Source organism: Phyllostomus discolor, chromosome X (genome assembly GCF_004126475.2).
Source record: "Phyllostomus discolor isolate MPI-MPIP mPhyDis1 chromosome X, mPhyDis1.pri.v3, whole genome shotgun sequence".
NCBI lineage: Eukaryota > Metazoa > Chordata > Mammalia > Chiroptera > Phyllostomidae > Phyllostomus > Phyllostomus discolor.
In genome coordinates this window covers 17,268,099-17,288,600 of record NC_050198.1, presented here as the reverse complement: position 1 = coordinate 17,288,600, position 20,502 = coordinate 17,268,099, and the positions used below count along the sequence as shown (strand labels likewise).

At 40.5% G+C, this 20,502-nt stretch overlaps 1 protein-coding gene across 3 annotated transcripts in view; it reads left to right on the top strand.

Moving 5' to 3' along the window:
* DMD (dystrophin) overlaps positions 1 to 20,502 on the top strand; it is a 1,951,120-nt gene that overhangs the window by 1,151,753 nt on the left and 778,865 nt on the right. For all 3 annotated transcript variants that reach the window (XM_036016633.1, XM_036016635.1, XM_036016634.1), the window contains one exon: positions 13,140 to 13,315. In XM_036016633.1, coding sequence (XP_035872526.1) covers positions 13,140 to 13,315 — 176 coding nt within the window. The remainder of the gene's footprint in view (positions 1 to 13,139; positions 13,316 to 20,502) is intronic.

Genomic DNA, 20,502 nt, shown 5'->3' with positions numbered 1-20,502 from the left:
ATTGTCAAATTTTTATTCTTGAAAGCCTCACAGGCCTCTTGAGACATTTTCTAAAATTTAAGATCATGGAATCTCTATGTTCCCTCCCCACCCCGTTCTGAATACAATGAATGTACTACACCACACATACACACACATTTTCCCAAAAGACAGGCATCACTTTGCCTGTCTTATAGATTGTCCAAATTGATCGTTGTGTGGGGGGATAAAAGGGCAAATAGTATAATATCCCAGATGGTTTTACTAACTGTGTCCCCATATAACCTGATTAGTCTTCTGAACCCTTTTAAATTCTGTCTGCACATGACCGAGGTTTGGCAGTCAGCTCCTCTCAGTTCCTCTCTCGCATGAGAAACATCTATATATACTTTGTGAAGTGGACGAGAAAGAATTAACACCTGCTGGATGCCTTCATTGTTAACACGGCTAAGGTAGTGTTTAAGTGAGAAGAGATAGAAGTCCTTGAAAGTGATATTGTTCCTCTTTCTTAATAGAAGTAAAATTTGTGTAAGATGAAACAGATATATTTGGGAGGGGGGGAAGTTTATTCTTACATAAAATTTGAACCCGTTAAATTTAATTCATCATTGCAATCTGGCAAGATACTTTGTGGTAATATTCAGACTCTGCCATGTAATTTATTCTTCATGCTTGCTTTTTCCTGTGTGACTAGCTCATAATCTGGTGGATTGAAGTGGACTACATAAGTAGAAGTGAAGGTGTTCATAATGGAGACAGAATGCGTAAAGACCTGGGGGATGGCCAAGGTATCCCTGTGCATTGTTTGGTTGCGCTGCAGCATGAATGAAGAATGGAGGTTCATTCTGAGAAGCTTACAAAGGTTTCTCTCAGGAATGCTATGAGGTTCTGAATGTCGCCTAAATTTCATGAGGCAGGTAGTAAGGATTCAGTGTGAATGTGTGAGCAGGAAATTCACCACCAGAACTGTCCATCAGGAGGGTTAATCTGGACAGAATATGTAGGCTGTTTTGGCATGACAAGGATTGAGGGAAAATAATTAGGAGGATGTCCTAGCTGGTGTGGCTCAGTGGATTGAGCGTGGGCCTGTGAACCAAAGGGTCGCCGGTTCAATTCCCAGTCACAGCACATGCCCGGGTTGCCGGCCAGGTCCCCAGTAGGGGGTGCACGAGAGGCAACCATACATTGATGTTTCTCTTCCTCTCTTTCTCCCTCCTTTTCCCACTCTCTAAAAATAAATAAATAAAATCTTTCAAAAATAATTAGGAGGATGTATTACTAACACAGGTGAAGTGTGGTGAACAATCAGACTGGGGAGAAAGCAATGCGATGGAATCACTGGGGCAAGGGCTCTAACACAATCAGCTGCATGTGGATTAGAGAAAAGGAAGGGAGGACACACAGATGAACTGGTAGCATCCAGCCTGGGAAATGGGAGAACACAGGTGTCATTTAAACAAAGAGTGACGTCAAGAAAAGAAACCAGCTTCAGAATGATGTCAATATTGGCTCAAAAATGTTTTCTCTGAGGTCGAGGTCAAATGAAGACAGATGAAATGCTAGGCAGTAGTTAAGAAGGAAGCTTCACTAGAGGTTGAAAATTTAGAGGGCGTTAACCGTTGATGACTGAGTATGTGTTCACAGTTGATAATGGAATCTTGCCCTCTACACAAATTAGGTTTATAAAAAAGTCCAGACCACTAGAGTTGGTTTTCATCTCTTTTTGTAAACTATCTCTGACCCTTTAGACATTCACATGGATAATCCTGGACGTTTTCACAGAAGGCTTAAGTACTCTGGGTGTTTTATCCTAAGGTTCCTCTGGTTTGTACAACACAGTGCAATGAGATGCACGTTGTTGCTATGGTACAGATATGCTAACCATGGAGAGTCCATTCTTGTGCCTGATCCTTCTGATTTCCAGGGGACGTATATATGCACTCAACAGAAGATCTACGATTTTGTAAATCATCTTTCCTCCTCCTATAATTCCATGGGGAGGAGAGCATTATCATACAACAGATAATGAGCTGGAAAAAGAGAAAGCTAACCCCAGCAATGAAGGCTTAGAAAAAGGAGGAGCTTGTGTTTCCTGCCCGTGTGAGTTGGCAAGAGGGCCATGGAAGGCTCAGCGAGACCCAGCATGTACTTAGAGGTGGATTTTTAGTTGATGTCTTGGGGGGTTCCGTAGTCTAAGCTAAATGCTTAAAATCAATTAGTTCATGTTCGACAGGGAAATCTGTTCTTTATCCCTCTTTATCTTATTTCTGGGCTTTTACATTCTCCAGAGCCCGAGAAACTAAACCTCACCTTGATAACTTGTTATTTGTGCTGAGAGGTGAGACTTTTGTAAAACACAATTATTTCTTCGTGTCTCTCTTCCATACTCGAGTGTCATGCATATTTCACATTTTTTTTACTTCGAAACTTTCTCAAATGGGAAACCATTCAAGAATGCTGTGATATCTTGCCTGCCTTTATGATCAATGTGTTGACAAATATTTTGAGGCGAGGAGTGTCCAGCAGGGTCTGGTAATACAAAGAATGGGAAAAACTGCCCTCGGGCATTTATAATCTTAATTACCACGACCTCTGTCTTTCTTTTTTTGAGCATCTCCCCCAGCTCGGATACATATACGTATACACACATAGGTATACACACCGTCACACAATTAATTGATTTACCTCATTCACATAGCAGCCCCACAGCTGCATGATAGATAATCCAGCATCGTATGTGGTTACTTGCTTGCTAGGCTCTCCTCCATTAAATTGAATATTGACCGAAAAATACAAGCTTATTTACCATCGTAAAGGCTCCAGATGGAGAGTGGCTACCTAAATTTTCATTGGCGTGAATCCCATTGAGGAGAATACTTACCTGCATTGAAAAGTTTACCTATATTGAACAGTCATTCAGAGACTATGTCACAGCTAAAGCACATAGAATCCCTTTGCGTACAGAAGAGAAGGGGTTTGTTAGGGGACAAGTGTGATTCCTGATCTTTTAAAGCACATTAATATATTTTTTAAATCATCTTTGCCCATGGATATATTGTTTAGTCTTCCATCCTGTTTAAGTGTCCATTTTTAAGCACACACAAAATGTGTTGTTTTATAGTTTGTACAGCTATCACAGATATGTGGAATGGGCTAACAGAAGTAGGAAGGTGGATGCTAATAAGGTGGGTGGGGCGATCAGGAGGGAAAAGGAGGGGCTGTGACTAGGCTTACAGATAATACAGGGTGGGGCAAAAGTAGGTTTACAGTTTTTCATATGGAAAATAATACAATAATAATACAAGAGTAAACTCTGTTTCGCATACGCACAACTATAAACCTTCTTTTGCCCCACCCTGTGTTGATGAAAGCAATCTCATTCTGAGCAACACATCTGGGGAAAGTCTTTATTTTTTAACTTCGTGAAATGGTTTACAAAGGAGTATAGTGGATTCATCATGAAAGGGAATCACTCCAGGCCACCACCAGGACATCACGCGGCATCTCCATGTCCGTGTTAGCGAACCCCAGGGGACCGAGCCTCCCTCCGCTTCCCAGCCTAGGCCGCTCACCACTGCATGTTTTGAATTCTCCCCCTTCTTCCTCCTAACCAGCCCCTGGCTTGCCAACTCAGAAGCCGGCTTGAAAATTGCCTTGCACGTGACTAACACACCACACACACACCCTATGGGTTCTTTTTGATTATGGCCATCGGGCAGGCTCTTCTAAGGCGGTGACCCTCTGGCAGCCCTTCCTTCTGCTGCAGCCTATGCCAGTGTGGGAATAAACCAACGGGATGGGGGCGCCTCTCCGCCATAGCCTGCCCTGTGCCTGAGGACAAGGAGGCACGCAGCACAGAACCATACTGAACAAGTGAACGAATGAACACGTGCATGAGAAAGAAAGGAGGAGAGAGGGAGGAAGAGAAGGATGAGAGAGAGAGACAGCTAGAAAGGAAAAGACACAATAGACTCGGTGGGACTGTGCTGAGTTACCGGAGCCAGCGACACCTCCCAGGTTTGCTATACACAAGAGTGATTCTGGCCCGCTGGCAAGATCCCCAGGACATGGTGCATTTTGACAAAAAACAGTCAAGTCAGGAAAGGCCACCTTGTTTTTTCCAGTGTTTTTATGTCCATTGAGGGGTTTTTTTTTTGAGCAGTGGATAGGTAGACGTGAAGATGGATAGATACAAGCACCTTCATGAGAATAGTTCTCTTGTCTCAGTTGTTGTGGGTAATCAAACCACCTCTCAACTTTCTACATTACATGCATCGAAAGACTGATTGATCTCTTTGCCAGCAAATGAAAACAGAAAACAAACATAGACTTCTAGACTTCTAGAGATAGGTACAGCAAGAATCAATGACAACTTTAATCCTCTTTCTTGTGCAGCAATTGCGATGCAAATAGGAGGTCCCAAAATACGGTTAGCTCATGAATGCTACCTTTGAAGTTATCCGCAGAGTTTTCAATGAAAATGGAGAATCCACCCACATTCCAAGTCGAACCCATATCACAGATAACAGGCTGGTCTCTGCCAAGAAGGATCTCCGTTACATTTCAGCCGTCGTTTTCCTCAGACGTTCAGCACAGTATCTCCACCTGCCCAGGCGACAGCCTTCCCTTCACTCACATCTCCTGTGAATGGCTAAATCCTACCTGCTCACCCTCCCAAGTATCACTTGGGTCCATCCACTTCCTCTGTTGCTAGCATTGCCTCTCCAGTCCACACCGCTGTCTCCACTCACCTTAGTGAGTGACGGCACTGCATGCCTCCTTGTCCTCGGGCACAGGGTAGGCTCTGGCGGGGAGGCGTCATTGATCTCTCCTGTTTGGTCTCCCTACTTCTGCGCCCGAGCTTCTCCAGTCCACTTCTTCCGCAGCCAACGATGACCAGCCCCTAGCATAACAGTGGCTGGCTGATAGGAGGCGCTCAATCAATGGTGGTTTCATCAAGGAATGAGTCATTCAAGGAACTTGTATGAAGGACACATGGACAAACCCAAAGGGGGATAGGATGGAGGGTGGGAGGTGAGGATGGGTGGGGTGGCGTGGGGTACGGGGGATTGTTGAGGGTGAAAATGGAGACCACTTTACTTGAACAACAGTAAACATGAAAAAAATAGTAAAATTCTGAAGAAAGTAAGAAACACTGCTTAATAGAAAAAAAAAAGAAAAAGAAAATACTTCATAAGTGTGGCAAGTACCAATATGGAACTATAGCTCTTCAGAGCCAATGACAGTAAACCTTAATTAATTCCATTTATCCATCACCTTGCTTTTTAAAAATAATATTGTTGCTTTTTCCAAGCACGCACCACCTCTTTTGTACCCACCAGAAGGCTTTTGAATAAATGCGTGTGGCTCCAAGTTGATATAATACCTCTAGAAAGAATAAGGAATTTAAAAATGATCTGTATCTCCTTTCAAGTTTTCTTTCCTAAGAGCCAGCGTCCTTTGTTTGTGTGCAGTATGTTCTATGATAAAATACCTCACACATCTTCAAAACCATCCTAGTAATTATGTAGAAAGAATTTCACGTCTAAGCCGTGCGTTCTATTACCGGGATCACTTTGTAAGAAAGCAAGCGTGGTCACAGACAAGAGCCTCCTTTTGATCAGAGAAAGGTCAATTTGTTTTCTTAACAAATCTAAGTAAATGGAGAGAAAAACAGCTCTTAAATGTTCCCAGGTTGTTCTCCTGGAGTTCTAATGAATAATTTAGAAGCCAAGAAGGATTGAAGGAATCTGTGAACCTAGAGAGGCCTAGCATTGATTTTTAACAAAGTAAAACCCATTAACTTGGTAAAGTTTTGTACTTGATAACAACAGTTTTCTTTAAAGCAGGGGCCACTGATTTAAATGCCTCCAGGGAGTGGCAGAATATATGCATGGCCCACCAAAAGGCATTCAAATGATTGAAATTCTAATGCCCAAGCATGTCTGAGGGCAGATTTAACTTGCAGTCTTCAGCTTCAGATCCCCAAGGGCAGGGACTTAACACATATACTTTTTGCTCCCCGTTTAGAATCTCTGCTTGAAATCAAGGAATATATGTTTTGGGTTTTGTTTTGTTTTGTTTTGTTTTGTTTTTAAGATAAGGAGAGGATCTTTTTAAACATACATATTTTATTTATTTATTTTTAGAGAGAGGGGAAGGGAAGGAGAAAGAGAGAAACATCAATGTGTGGTTGCCTCTTGCACACCCCCTACTGGGCACCTGGCCCGCAATCCAGGCATGTGCCCTGACTGGGGATCGAACTGGCGACCCTTTGGTTCACAGTTTATGCTCAGTCCACTGAGCTACACCAATCAGGGCTGTTTGGGATTTTTTTAATGTGTTTTTTGTTTGTTTGTTCTGTTCTGTTGGGGGTATTACTTCTTGGGAAAGAAAGAAACAAGAATCCTGAGATAACCTTACAAAGCATGTAGTACTTAAAGTACTTTATGATGAATTCATTTAGTATCAGGTTTACAGCAGTGATAATAATGAATGTATATATCATTATGATGTGGATCAGATAAACAAATCCAAAGGGAATTTCATATTAGGTAAATGTCCAATTTAAAAAAAATCAGTACTGTACATACTTTTCCTTGAGTTAGTTTATTGGCAGGATATTTGCTTTAGAAAAGGCACAGTCTAATTCTAGTTTCAGAAAGACTTATCATTATTCTTTTATAGCAACCATTATCAGGAGCAGTTGGAGAATTGTAGCAACTAGCATATAAAGAGGGCAGTAGATGAAATCTACCAAGACCCACCTCCTAGTTCCAATTCCTCTAACAAACTAACAAAAAAAAATGGTTCCATCATTATTACCAGTGGTACACAATACATGTTTACTGACATACGAATGAAATAAGACCAGGAGAAAGAATAGGCTGAAAGAGTGCATTTTATTTTTGATTGATCATTTTGATTGATCAGTGGAGACTGATCCTCTATTTCATTTAGTTTGCAAATTATTAATAAAAGATTTGTGTGCCCTTAGATAAAAGTTAAGGCTCAGAGACAGTTCCAATTTGGAGACATATTCTATGGCCTAAAGAAGAAGAAAACTCCTTCAGTATTATTTAATCCTCAACTTCAAAGTCTGATACAGATACAGATACTACCAGGGAATGACACTAAATGGAAGTATGTTATAAGTGCCTAGGCAGTGAAGGGGTGCTCAGTTCTACCTGGACTCTTTAGATGCCCCGTAGAAGAGGAAATATTTAAGCGAAGCATTACAGCTGAGGAATGAGTTGGACCTGCAAAACCTGCCAAGACAGTGAAGGGAGCAGAAAGCCGTTCCATTTCACAGGGAGTTGGAGTTAAGTCTGAGAGTGGGGAGTAGCAGAAGAGCAGGCTGCAGAGACCAGGAGAGAAGAGGCTCTTTAGGCCCTCCCTGGTAGGCTCGTAATCGGATGTGATCATGTAGTTAATAGGCAGGCATTATTCTTGAGTTCATTCTGGGCTCTTGACCATGGCCTTGATTCGTGCCTCCTACATCTTTCACTCTTTACCCAAAAATTGCCATTTCTCTAAGCCAGTTTTCGCTTTTTTTCAATCCTTTCTATTTTTATACACTATTTTCCCCCTCTTGCCTCTCTCTAACTCTTTTTTAACTCCCAGATTTCCCACATTCCAGCCATCTGTCGCTCCTTGTCACTACCCTCCTGAGCTGCTCGTACGTGGCCAGGTCTTCCGCCAGGACAGAATCACTCAGTGCACGAATGGGCCAGCTTGCATGCATCCTCTTGCTGGGTCGGCTGTGTGCCCCGGGCATTTGTCCATTTGTGTTGCTTCTGTACGTAATTTTTTCATCTGGTCAAAACTGAAAGTTACTTTCTGGAGTTTGTGAATAACTCTGAAGACAGAATGACTGTGTACTCTAAATATTCTAAGAGAGGCAAACTTGTTTATATTTGAGAAAATGACCAGATACTGTTCAGTCTCTTACTTGAATTTGAGGAACTAACAAAGAGAAGCATTGGAGACAGTCTGAAGCAGGACAGAAAGGGGTAACTCAGTAGGTAAAAGATTAATGTCACTTTTTAAAAAAATTTTATTTATTTTTTGAGAGAGAAGAGGGGAAGAGGAGGAAAACGAGGAAGAAAAACATCAGTGTGTGGTTGCCTCTCATGAGTCCCTTACTGGGCACCTGGACCACAACCCAGGCATGTGCCCTGACTGGGAATTGAACCAGCAGCCCTTTGGTTTGCAGGCCAGCGCTCAATCCACTGAGCCACACCAGCCAGGGCTAATGTCACTTTTTGATGACATTGCACCTTAAAAGTCTATCTGGCAGTTTCACAAGCCTCTTTATTTTCATATTTTATCACCTATTTTCATGTGATCAATGAGTAAACTGAGTCAACGATTGATCTGTCTCCAAATAAACTATTCACAAAATTATGAAAACATCACAGGATTGTATGCTTGACCCATGTCCATGTTCCCTGAAGGTTTGTTTTGCCATTTCCCTCAGTCTTGATCTTTTCCTCCCAATCACTGTTTTAGCCCATCTGTTTTCCCGTTTCACCTACTTTGGGATATTTTGCCAAGCCTTTACGTCCTCCATAGCTTATCCAATTGCTCATTGTACAGTTTCCCCACCACTGCTTCGGAGCTTATTCTTTTTCTCCATTTGTCACATTTTATTTTCCATTTAGCGTGTTTTCCTACGGGTATGACAAGTTTTGCAAACATACATCTTAAATTTCTGCAGTGTTTTCGCATCAAATACACACGGCTCCGTTTCTCCTATTATTCCCCGTATAAACATGCCGCCGTTCCCTCTTGTCTGCAATTTTGTCCTTCCCTCAATTTGACCGGACTTGAAAGACTTAGATGTATGTGTCATTTTCTATAATTTAGGAACATTTCTCAATTTCAAAAAGCATACAAGAAGTTGAGAGTAATGCAGGAACTCTGAAACATGCCCCTCTTGCTCACTGGCCCCTGCGTGTATCTCTCACCTCCCTTTTCTTTCACAGTGTATCTACTCTGTACACCTTTTCCCCCTGGCCCCCCGAGGGTCTGATTCAGCCACTTAAGGTGGGATTTCGGGCCTTTATATTTTGAAAAAGCCCCTAGCGGAGTCTGATATGCAGTCTTATTAAGAGTGATGGAATCAAAACACAATAAGCCTTCAAACTATGATGAATAATCCACTAGATTTAATTATGATTTTCTTTCTGCCCCAAAGTAAGACTAGACGTTAATTGCCGGAGCAATAGATAAGGATGCCTATGACAACAGAACATTAATGTGATATCAAAGCTTCGAAACTTCACTGGTAGCGATTACTTTGGTACTTAAAATATTTCAAAGCTATGGAATGAAAATTAATTCATTTTTCACTAAGTGAATAAAGTCGGCCGAGGTTCTACATTTAATTTTGTGAATCCAATTTTATCTCTTTTGGGCTCAGAGGCTAACTGTAAAACGCCACGTACCAAATTTGGCTACCTATTTTGACCCATTATTTGGCCGTCTTTTGCTTTATTACTGAAAATGTTCCTCAACTAGATCGTACAATGTAAATACTTCTGATTACAAAATCTTCTCACGCAAATGCAATGGACTATTTAAGGAGCTCTTCTTTCACAAAATTAAAAAATCTGAAGACCCTCATTCAGGACTTTCTATCCAATGAGATTTACCTCTAACAATTTTAAATGATTGCTTCATTCTTAGCTATTCAATTCTGTATCTTATCTGTGGAATAGCAATAATCAAACCTTTGTTGATTCTACAGCTGGGTCATAAAAGTCACTGTAACCACCAGCCTTGAGGTGGAAGGGCCAAAATCCAAACTGCAAAGGGAAGGGGCTTAGATGAACGTTCTGAAGCCGCTGTAGTTGAAAGCACTGGGAACCAGCAACAGGAATTCTTTGGTTGCTTAACAGAGATTCAGAAGGCATTCACGCTATCATCTTACTGCCCAATGTGCTGCTCCCAGACCTGCAGTATTGGCATCCCCTGAAGCTTGTTAGAGGTAGAGAATTTGGGGCCCTCCGCAGACCTGCTGTGTCAGAACTGGCAGTTCACAACAAGCAAGACAGAGACAGACTCATAGATAGAGAGCAGGATGGGGGGCGGTCAGGGGGTGGAGGGATCAAGCAAAAAGGTCAAAGGACTCATGGGCATGGACAATGGTGTGGTTGCTGAGCGTGGGGTGGGGGAGGAGGGTATAAGGGGGCTAAATGAAATGAAAAAGAAATACAATACAATAAATCAAATAAATAAGGAAAAAAAAGACTTGGCAGTTTAACAAGCTCTCTGGGAGATTCTCGTACATGTTCAAGTTTGTGATGTCCTTCTAGACCACGCCCCCTAGTAGGTGCTCCATTCATTTGAGATGAGTATCGCTGATAGTTGTGGGTGGTGGACACCCACTGGGGATACACATTAGAGCCCCAATCCTCTTCCTCTGTCCCGTAGGCAAAGATCTCCCCATGGCAGGAGTCATTCATGATTGCGTGACTCAGCTCACTGCCAAATCCTGTCGATTCTGCCTTCACACTTCATGCCACGTCTGGCCTTTCTTTCCCGGTGCACGATCAAAACTCGAGGTGTAGTCCCGATACCTCTCTGTCAGACTCCTGTCCTAGCTGTTTTGCCCATGTCCCTGCCTTAACAGCAGCCTAAATTCTGCCTCAGAATTATCCAGAAATGCAGATCTAGCTCTCACAGTCCTGTGCTTAAAACTTAAGGCATTTGCTGTTGCCGTCCGATGAATTACAAGCTCTTGGGCGGGGGTGGGGGGTGGAAGCAAAGCCCTCTCTGCCCAGGCCCAGTATACCCCCAGCACCATGCCTTTCCCTAAACTAGCAGTCCCATACAGTGACATATGGGGCCCGGCACAAATGACGCCCCTGTTTTATTACTAAATCATAAGCATGTCATTCTGTAACATAACCATATCACACTCAAGCACATCATAGGACATTTTAGGTGACATGTTCCAATTGAAACTGTAAATTATTACACCCATATTATTCCCCTGCCAACCACACTCAAGCAGGCATTACTTCTGCCAGACCCTGTGTAGAGCCCAGATGTCTGCATATGTTCCTGGTCAGATCGTGGAAGATGCACACCCAGAGGCCTTGCCTTCTGCCATCCCCTCACCCCACTGGCCTTTCAGGTGCCTAAGAGCTATTCTTCAAATTCCAGATTTCCTCCCGAGGTTCTCATCTGTCATCCTTCCACTGAGATCACCCCTTTCCCAGTCTGTCCTGTGCTTTCTGTATAGAAAAGCACCTTTCTGTACAGAAAACACCTTGCTTTCTGTCCCCTACGACAGACAGAGACTAGAACACAGTCACCCCTGCAACTGCATCTAATCTCATCTAGGTTACACACTGCCTGAAACCTAGAAAATCACACTTCTCTGAATCTGTAGGTTGTCCGATAGTACATACTCATGCTAATGAAACTATGGTGATAAGGAGACTGAGCATCTCCATTCCTCCCTCCCCCTGTTCTTTCCCGCTTATTTATATAGACCCATGCATGCACTCAACAGATGCTTATTGCAACCTCTTATATACCAGATGTTGTGCTAGGCATGAGGACACAATCTCTGACTTCATGGAATTTACGCTATTAAAGGAATACAGACACAGTTTATTTTAAAGGGGTATATACCAATTACTTAAAAAGATGTCATGTGTAACACTGATCTGAACAGGTGGCAAAGAGATGTAAGTAATGGAGCAAAGTCAGCGAGTGGCCAGGAAAGACCCCGTGTTTGCTAGAGAATCTGATCAGCAGGAAAGCTTCTGAATCGTTTAGTAGCTGTGGAAAACTTTGTATTCATTGGGAGATATTGCGTCCCTGGAATAATGGCCTTCTTATAACTTGTTGCTGATTTATTGAGTCTTTTAAACTGCTAAAAGTTATACTACCAAAAGTTCTAGTATTCAAAATATTACACAATAGTCGTAAAAAAAATCTAGTCGTTTATGGGGAATGCAAGTCTAAGGGAGATATGACCCAGTTTCAGAAGACAGGCATTCATTCATTTCCTTGACAAGGATGTTCCAGAGTTTCCTGGGTCTTGGTATTGGCTCAAGCAAGGGACAGGGGCACGCAAGAGTATTAGATGATTAGAAACACATTCATCAGAACAGCGTTCTGCATACTCACTTCATGCCATTAGGACATACGGATATGTGAGTCCTTTAGACTTAAATATGGCAGGTGTCTTAAGTTCTCCTATTATTTCATTTTCTAAAGTTCAGACTTAATAATGGCTTATTATAACCGCTTTACCAATTCTAGATTAACTTTAAAAAAAGGTGGAGTGCCATTTTTATATAATGGTAAAAAGCATTTTTGTTTCTGTGCATATTTGGCTGTAATAGCCTCTCTTTTTTTGGTAATAGTCTCTTTAATGGAACTATTTTTTTTTCTGACATTGTACTTTTAAAATTTCATTCAGGATAAAAAGTAGAACATATTTGAGTTTGACACCATCAATAACTCATAAGAACGTTCTGGTGGCTATAGATTATTTTTAAATTTTTTTGCTGTACTTTAGGGATTTCTTGATAGGCTGCTCCTGAAAGCAATTATTTCTGTTTCAGAATCCAGAATGCACTGATAGAAACAGAGGTTGAAATAAACTTCCTTCTAATACAGTAATGAATTTGTGGTTAAGTATTTCTAGGGGTCTTATTTTTTCTCAATACTTTGGCTAAACTATATGTATTTTCTTCTTCACCTCTCATGTTGACGGTCACTAAGAAATGCAAATACTTTGTGCACGTTTAAATTTTACAACAGTTCCTAGACTATTAAACACGGAACATCCTTGTGGGGACAAGAAATCGAATTTGCTCTTGAGAAGGTTTTCGACTAATTGATTTGTAGGACATTGTAACATCCTCTGGCTGACAAGCTTTACAAATATAAAAACTGGAACTGAACTGAGAGGGCGCGCTTTTTTTTTTTTTTTTTTACAAACACATAAAAGGTGTCTTTCTGTCTTGTATCCTTTGGATATAGGCATGTCAGTTTCATAGAGAAACTTTCACGTGGAGCTTTATTATTTCTTTCTCTCCCAGCAGCACCGCGTGTGGCGGCGCATTGTTTAATCTTTTCGCAAATAAAAAGGACATGGGGCTTCATTTTTGTTTTGCCTTTTCGGTGTCTTACAGGAACTCCAGGATGGCATCGGGCAGCGGCACATTGTTGTCAGAGTATTGAACGCAACTGGGGAAGAGATCATTCAACAGTCCTCAAAAACAGATGCCGGGATTCTACAAGAAAAATTGGGAAGCCTGAATTTACGGTGGCAGGAGGTCTGCAAACAGCTGGCAGACAGAAGAAAGAGGTAGGGTGACCAATAAAATAGGAGTTTTAAAATTTAACAGAGCTATTTGAGCTATCCTTTAAAAAAAAAAGATTTTGTGAAAGATTACAACCAGGGTGAAAGGCATTAATATTAAGGAGCCCATTAGCAGTAAATCAATAGTGATGATGCACTTTTTTCTTTCTTTTTCTCATATTCTGAAATGTGCAGTTGTTGCTAGTTAAGTAGGAAGTGCTTTTCTGCTACTTTAAACTTTTAAGTCTGTTTTAAAAAATCACATGATTGTTTAAATATGAATATCTTCAGTATATTCCAACTTTCACAAGCCGAGAACCAATGATTTTTTTTAACAAGATGAGAAAAGGAAATTATAAAGGACTACTGGGTCGGAAAGACAGCTCTTTGGCTAAATGTTTAAACCGCTACTGACTGTGAGGCTAAAAAAACGTGCTAGTTATATTTACGGTTTTGTGCCACTGTGTTTCATAGTAGATTCTTGAAGAGGGGCTTGGGCCAAAAATGTTCAAATCTAAAGGGGAAAACAAAATCTCAGAAAGGTTATTATTGAATTCAATCATCATTGAACTTTCCCTGGGAATGCATTGAAAGCACAGAAAGCCAAACGTGTGCTGCTGCAGTTGGAAGGCACAGATATTTTTATAAATGGGATTTTGTATTATGCTTCCAGTTGATGGTGCTAATGTTTCCTGTTCCATCGGGGACGACTTGGCCTTTATTTACCAAATGAGACTATTGTTGTGAACAATGCAAACTCAATTCTATTGCCAGGCTCTTGCTTCCTACCTCGCATCCACATAATAGGCGAATGTTTAATATTCAAAAGCTAAAACAACTCACTGATACACGTCTTTGGTGAGGATGTGTTAGAAAGATTTTGGAATCGTGCCCATTGTCTTTCCAATGTGCCCACCTCCTCTCGCCGCCTTTGCTTCTTGTTGCATTATTCAGAAAGTAGGGAGAATGTATATTCCGGTACAAAATAGATGCAGTAGGTGACCTACGCAACACGCACGCAAATCTTGCTAAAGTTAAAAAATCAGAGCACCATCTAAAAACAGTTATAGTTTTCATCTTCATTTAGAAAATGTTGTAATGTATATATTGATAACATAAAATAAAGACCCAACCTTTGGAGTGAAACTGCTTCCACGGGAAAATTATATATTGTTCTCCTAAGTTGAAATCCTTCTATTAAACACACAACTATCCCATTATTTAAATAACTGATATGTTTACACTATGAACAGGTTTAAACCTGTATAATGTGGTTTCTGAACATGGCTCAACCTGGTCTACACAAGATGTTAAGAAATGAAAAGATTAAGAAAAATTGAATAACATGTTATAGAAATAAATATCTTAAATTCATAAAGTGGGTTCAGTTGATTAAAGGGTTATTTCTTCTTTTTTATATATGAAGTATTGTTTCTCACTTTTAAATATCTTACTCATAGTGTTTGAATAGATTATATTGATATTTTCTATGGTAACTTTTTCACCTGAACTTTTAAAATTTTTGTTAACTGTTACTGACTTCGAAATGCAAATTAGAACTTATCCATGAAGATAGATAGAGCAATATGCCTGTTTTGCCAAATAAGCTTTAAGATTTTCGATCCTTCTAAGTTTATAAGAAAGTGGTATATGCTGGCTCTGTTGTGAAATATTACACAAATTGTAGGTTAATTACAACTAGGGATTTGGCTGTAATTGGTTAGAATAATTTCTCCCACTTAAACATTTTGACCTACATTAAATATTGCACTTTTGTGCTTTAAAAACTCAAGATCAGCTTCCTTGAGGTTTTTTTTTTTAACTCTGCTTTTAGAGTTGTCAGTTTCACGCTACATTTTAAAAATAAATGTTAGCATATTTAAATTTCCACTGAGATCAGTTTTGTGGTATACTTCCTCAGGATTTTTGTATCATTTGAATTTTATGAAATGTAAAAAAAGTATTAAAATAATAAGTGCCATTTCTACCAATACACTCACAGCTATTTCCAAGCATCAGACAGCAAATAAAGTAAAACAAAATAACATTTTATAAAGAGTCTGTTAACCTAACAATTGTGGGAGGGCTGTATACTCACAAAGCTATTATTAATCAATGGCATACTTTCAGTCCAACTCAGGCAGAAGTTGGAAGCAAATAGCAGTCATTTGTTGCACAGGTGAACAATCAGACGGTTATTGAAGGTTTCACCAGTTCCCTTAGTTTGCCGTGGGCTTTAAGCACCGCTATTGGAAACATTTGATGTTTCTTCGTTCACATACACAAATGAAAGAGCATGTATAATGTAAGCCACAAAAGTCTGCAAAAACTATTTGTAGCACTACTGCTACACGATTGTAAACCTTTCTCTTTGGCAATGCAAGCCATCAGGAATCTGAGAAGGAGGTGTTCAGAAAAATTCAAATGGCAACAGACATTCATGGAGGTTAGGCTATGTTGGAAGCAAATGAAGTATAAAGTATAGTCAATTAGCTGTGCAGTTAAGAGAGAAAATGCACTGTTGCCTCAATTAGGTAGCAGAGGAACTGCATAACATCTATAGGTTTAAGCATGATAGCAAGAAGTTTAATGATGGCTTAGCCCCCCAAAAGTTGTCTTTGTAAATGAAATAGATGCAAATGAAACCCTATCAGCCATAAAGGGAAGCTATAGGTTAGAGCAAGGCAAGGGTATGTGTGAAGACTTTGAAGCCCGAGTCCCTTGATAGAATTCAAGGAGTACTATGAGCTTTAATGGAGGAAAAAATTGCCTCTGATCTCACCCCTAACTGAAAGTGAGCATTGCCTTCATTTTGAATATGGGCAACTAACCAGAGTAATACTGGCAGTACTCACGAAATCATACATGTCTTCATATCTCATTAGAGTTGGTAGAGTCGTCTCAAAATCTTGTTCATGCTTATCGCTGCATCAAAACTATTATCTAATAGCAGTGGCTATTAGATCTGCCATAAGATCTTATTAATGTGTTCATAATACACAATCACTTGCATTAGTATATCACACATTTGGTTTTCTCGTAAGTTTTAACTACATATCAATAAAATTGGTTTCCTTGGAGTCCTATGTATTTTGTATCATGTGCTTACAAACAATATTCGGAGAAGGAATCTCAGGCTTCGCCAGATTGACATTGGGGTCCGTGCCATCAAAGCGATCTTAACTATTTCTAGCCAGCAAGCTGAAGGAACCCCTTCAATGAGAAATCTCTGAACCATAACCCCCATTAGCAATAAACCCAATCTCAAGACACTACCTCCCTTTTCCCTTTAGACAAGTGGGATATTGCTCTCCCCATTTCACAGATAAGGCAATTATTGTACCAACATAGATTGAGGAATAACAGTTTCCACTTACATGTTCCCTGACCAGAAATATTGCTTGACATTTTTCCCAGATGTTTTTAGGGAAAAATTTCAAGCATATTGAAAAATGTAGCATCATGAATACCCATGTACTCTTCTGTCCTCCTAATTTCCTAGATCCAATCATTAAGATTTAACCATATATGTTTTTTTCTCCCTCTCTCTCAGATCTGCTTTTTCTCTAATCTAAGCAATAACACACACACACCCTTTTTGTTGTTTTAACATTTGCAAGTTGTAAACACTCCTGTACTTCACCCTAAACACGTCAGCATTCATCATCTTAGAATCGCGCCATGCCATATATTACCATAGTTGTTTCTCATACTCAACAAAATTAAAATACCATAGTGTTATGTCCTATCCTGCCCACATCCAAATTTCCCCATTATCCCATCATGTTGCATGCATTGTATGCGGTTTTGTAAGGGAGGGGGAAAAAAAACCCCTTTTTCCTCTACCCTCTAATGTTTGATTTCAGAGTCTGCGAGTTAAACTGACAGAAACACCTTAATAAAAGAACAGACATACAAATCTTAATTGATGTTTCTGTGGCATGAGGGGCTTCATGGAATAGAAGTAAAAACCCCAAAAGAAGTAGTAGACCTAAGAGCTATAAACCATTTTAACGAAGAGCGATGAATTGGGGAGAGACAGGGCAAGACAAAGGAAAACAGGTTTGCGCTTCTGGGGCTGATGTTTTGTAGGAAGGTAAATGAAGTATATGGGGAAAATTCATGGAAGATAAGGGATATTTCACTAAGTTGTTTTTCTTTTCAATTTTTATTTTTAGTAACGTTTCTTTATGCAGATTCAAGACGATGCTGTCTCCAGTGATAAAAGTCACCTCCTATTCCTGGTCCAGGAAAGGGGAGAGGGTATTACCTTTACAAAGGGAAATGTCTACCCTACCTTTAGGCAGAAACAGAGAGTAAGACAGCTTTTCCCATGTCTGCTATTTATCAGTTGACTTCAGCTCAAAATAATCCTTATGCCAAAGTGGCATATTTTAAGGTGGCATTTTCTGGTTCCCTTCAGCTATTATGTTTCCTCAGACTCTTTTATGCTAAAACAGCTCTCCCTCCTCCCCCTCCCCCCTCCTCCTTCTTTCTTTCTTTCTTTTTTTTTACTGATATTGACATTTGAAAGAGCCCAGTACACTATCCTCAAAAAAAAAAAAAAATCTCACCTTTCTGGACTTCTTATATTTTTCCTTCTTGATATAATTTAACTTGTTCTCTATACTCTGTATTTCTTATAAACTGGAAGTTGAGTCTAGATGAGACTTGAAAAATGCAAGTCAAATGGGTTTGGCAAGAATACATCTTAGAGGATGCTGCGCACTTAACATCACATCCGGAAATGCATAATATGAGGTACTTCCGCTTTAAATGCTGCCGAGTTTGGTCACTTAGTTAAGGTGGAGGCTCTCAGATCTTGAATTGCCAAGTAACAATGCTGGCTATGAAATTAGTAAAGCATCTTATGGCTTTAACATCCACTGGTGATCCTTATTTATCTCAATTATTATATCAGGGTTGCAAAATGGTGATTTTCCTTTATCTGACATAGTCCTGCAGGCTGATTTCTTCTTTAAACACACACACACACACACACACACACACAGAGTTTTCTTTTTTCTTCCTTTGATGTCAATATGGCCTTAAGTGTTTGCGTTTATTTAATGCGCTTGAATGAATTACAGTTACGAGTCTTGCTGATGCTCTCACCATTACCCAATTTGAGCAGCAGGAGCTCCTTCCAGCTTCCTGCTTTAATACCCCAGGCTCACCTTGTAGTTTTCCTGCCCCCAGTTTGGAGGCAACCATTTCCCCAAGGACCTTTGGTGTCTTTTAGTGGAGAATGGTACATAGAAACCAAGGTCTGGTCAGTAGTAGTCCCTTTTCAAAGGAATAGCGCCACCTTTCTTGGCAAGCAGTGATAGGGGAAAAAAGGTTTCACGTCACTTTCATAAGAAAGTGAAAACCTCTTTCAGAATACATCCCAGCTCACAGTAAGGCTAGGCATATTCTAAAACCCTTACATGTAAAAGACTTCAGGTAAAATCGGTAGTTTCTTATTCATTTCAATGCCTCCACTTCTGAATTTTTTGAACCAAAGTTTACCTGTATATATAATCTATGCTAGTTTGCCAAGCAAATTAATGGTGCAAATAAGCTAATGGGATGCATTCCTAAATGCACTTAAGGGAAGAAATTGTTTTTTAAAGACCTTAGCTCATTGTTTGCATGCAAATAGATGCTGTTAATTAGAAATGAGCCTTATCTAATTCATTAAAATAGGCCTAGTAGGACCTCTTCTTGAAAATCCCCATTAGCAATTCATATTACTCCATGCACTCTTGTAAAACAACTATTTTCTCTTAAGTCACCTTTAATTTGGGCTTCTCACTAATTCAGATTTCCCTAACAAAACCGCCTTTCGTGTAGCACCTTTATTGTCTGCAAAATGAAAATCCAAAACTTTCGGTGTAATTCTAAAGTCTCTTCACAGTGTGCACCATCTTTTAAAATGTACCCAGCATATCCAAGTAAGCCAATGCTAAAGCTTCTCACACCTTCACCCCCTGCCCCCAGGACCTCTCCAGCCCTAACTCCAGTCTACTCGCTGTGTACTTGAACTTCCTGGTTTCTCAGCCCAGGTTCTGTTTGACCCTCACTGTCTCTTCATTCAGCCTGGAATTTGCAAACTGAGTGCCCACAGACTGAATCCATCTTGGAAAGCGTACGATGTTTTTACTTAGGAACTGTTTTGAGATAAATGCCAGCATTTAACAATTGAGAGGCTTTATGTAGACATTTTTTTAAGATTTTATTTATTTATTTTTAGAGAGGGAAGGGAGGGAGAAAGAGAGAAACATCAATGTGCGGTTGCTGGGTGTCATGGCCTGCAACCCAGGCATGTACCCTGACTGGGAATCGAACCTGCGACACTTTGGTTCACAGCCCACGCTCAATCCACTGAGCTACACCAGCCAGGGCTTGACATTTTTTAAAATATGTGTTTCTGTCTCCTTTTGAAAACTTAGATTTGCCCTACACACTCACTCTCATATTGTCTCAAGGCGCCATCAGCTACGACTGAGTAGCAGGTGTTTCAGACGCTGGCGGCTCCGAGTGTGGTCTCCAGACCAGTACGCTGACATCACCTGGGAGTTGCTAAGAAATGCAGATCTGTTAAATCACAGCCAGCATTCTAACAAGATCCCCAGGTGATTCATGTGCACCTTCAAGTGTGAGAAGCACAGGTTTGGGCAAGCAGGCTGGCTCTTCAGTTTGCCACACCTGTTCCACCCCACTCATTGATGGCCTGCCCAGAGGCATTTGACTTTGCAAGACTTCATAGAGACCCTTGTATATGAGATTACGGTGGTGGCGGTGACAGCATGAATATTAGCAGGCACGGGTCCAAGTGCTTCACATAGCTCACACAATCTCCATGACAACTCTATTATTATTTTCATTGGTACAGAAGGGCGACTGGGGCACAGACTGCTGACGTCCTTTGCCCAAGATCAAAAGGCTAGCAAGGGTTTGAACCAGGATGTCAACCCGGATAGTCCGATTCCAATGTCCTTACCCTACATCTGGTTTTGCATTGCTTATCTTACCTTTGACCTTTTGTATTCTCTGATACACTTCCAGTTTCTGCCCAGCAACCCCTCACTTACAAAGCTCATCTCCTTACCTGGCCTTCCTTAGCAGCAAGGGAATAGGACACAGAAAAATGTTGTGATCTGTCTTTCTAACCATGTTATCCATCATTCGCACTATCTCAGCTTGTGTCT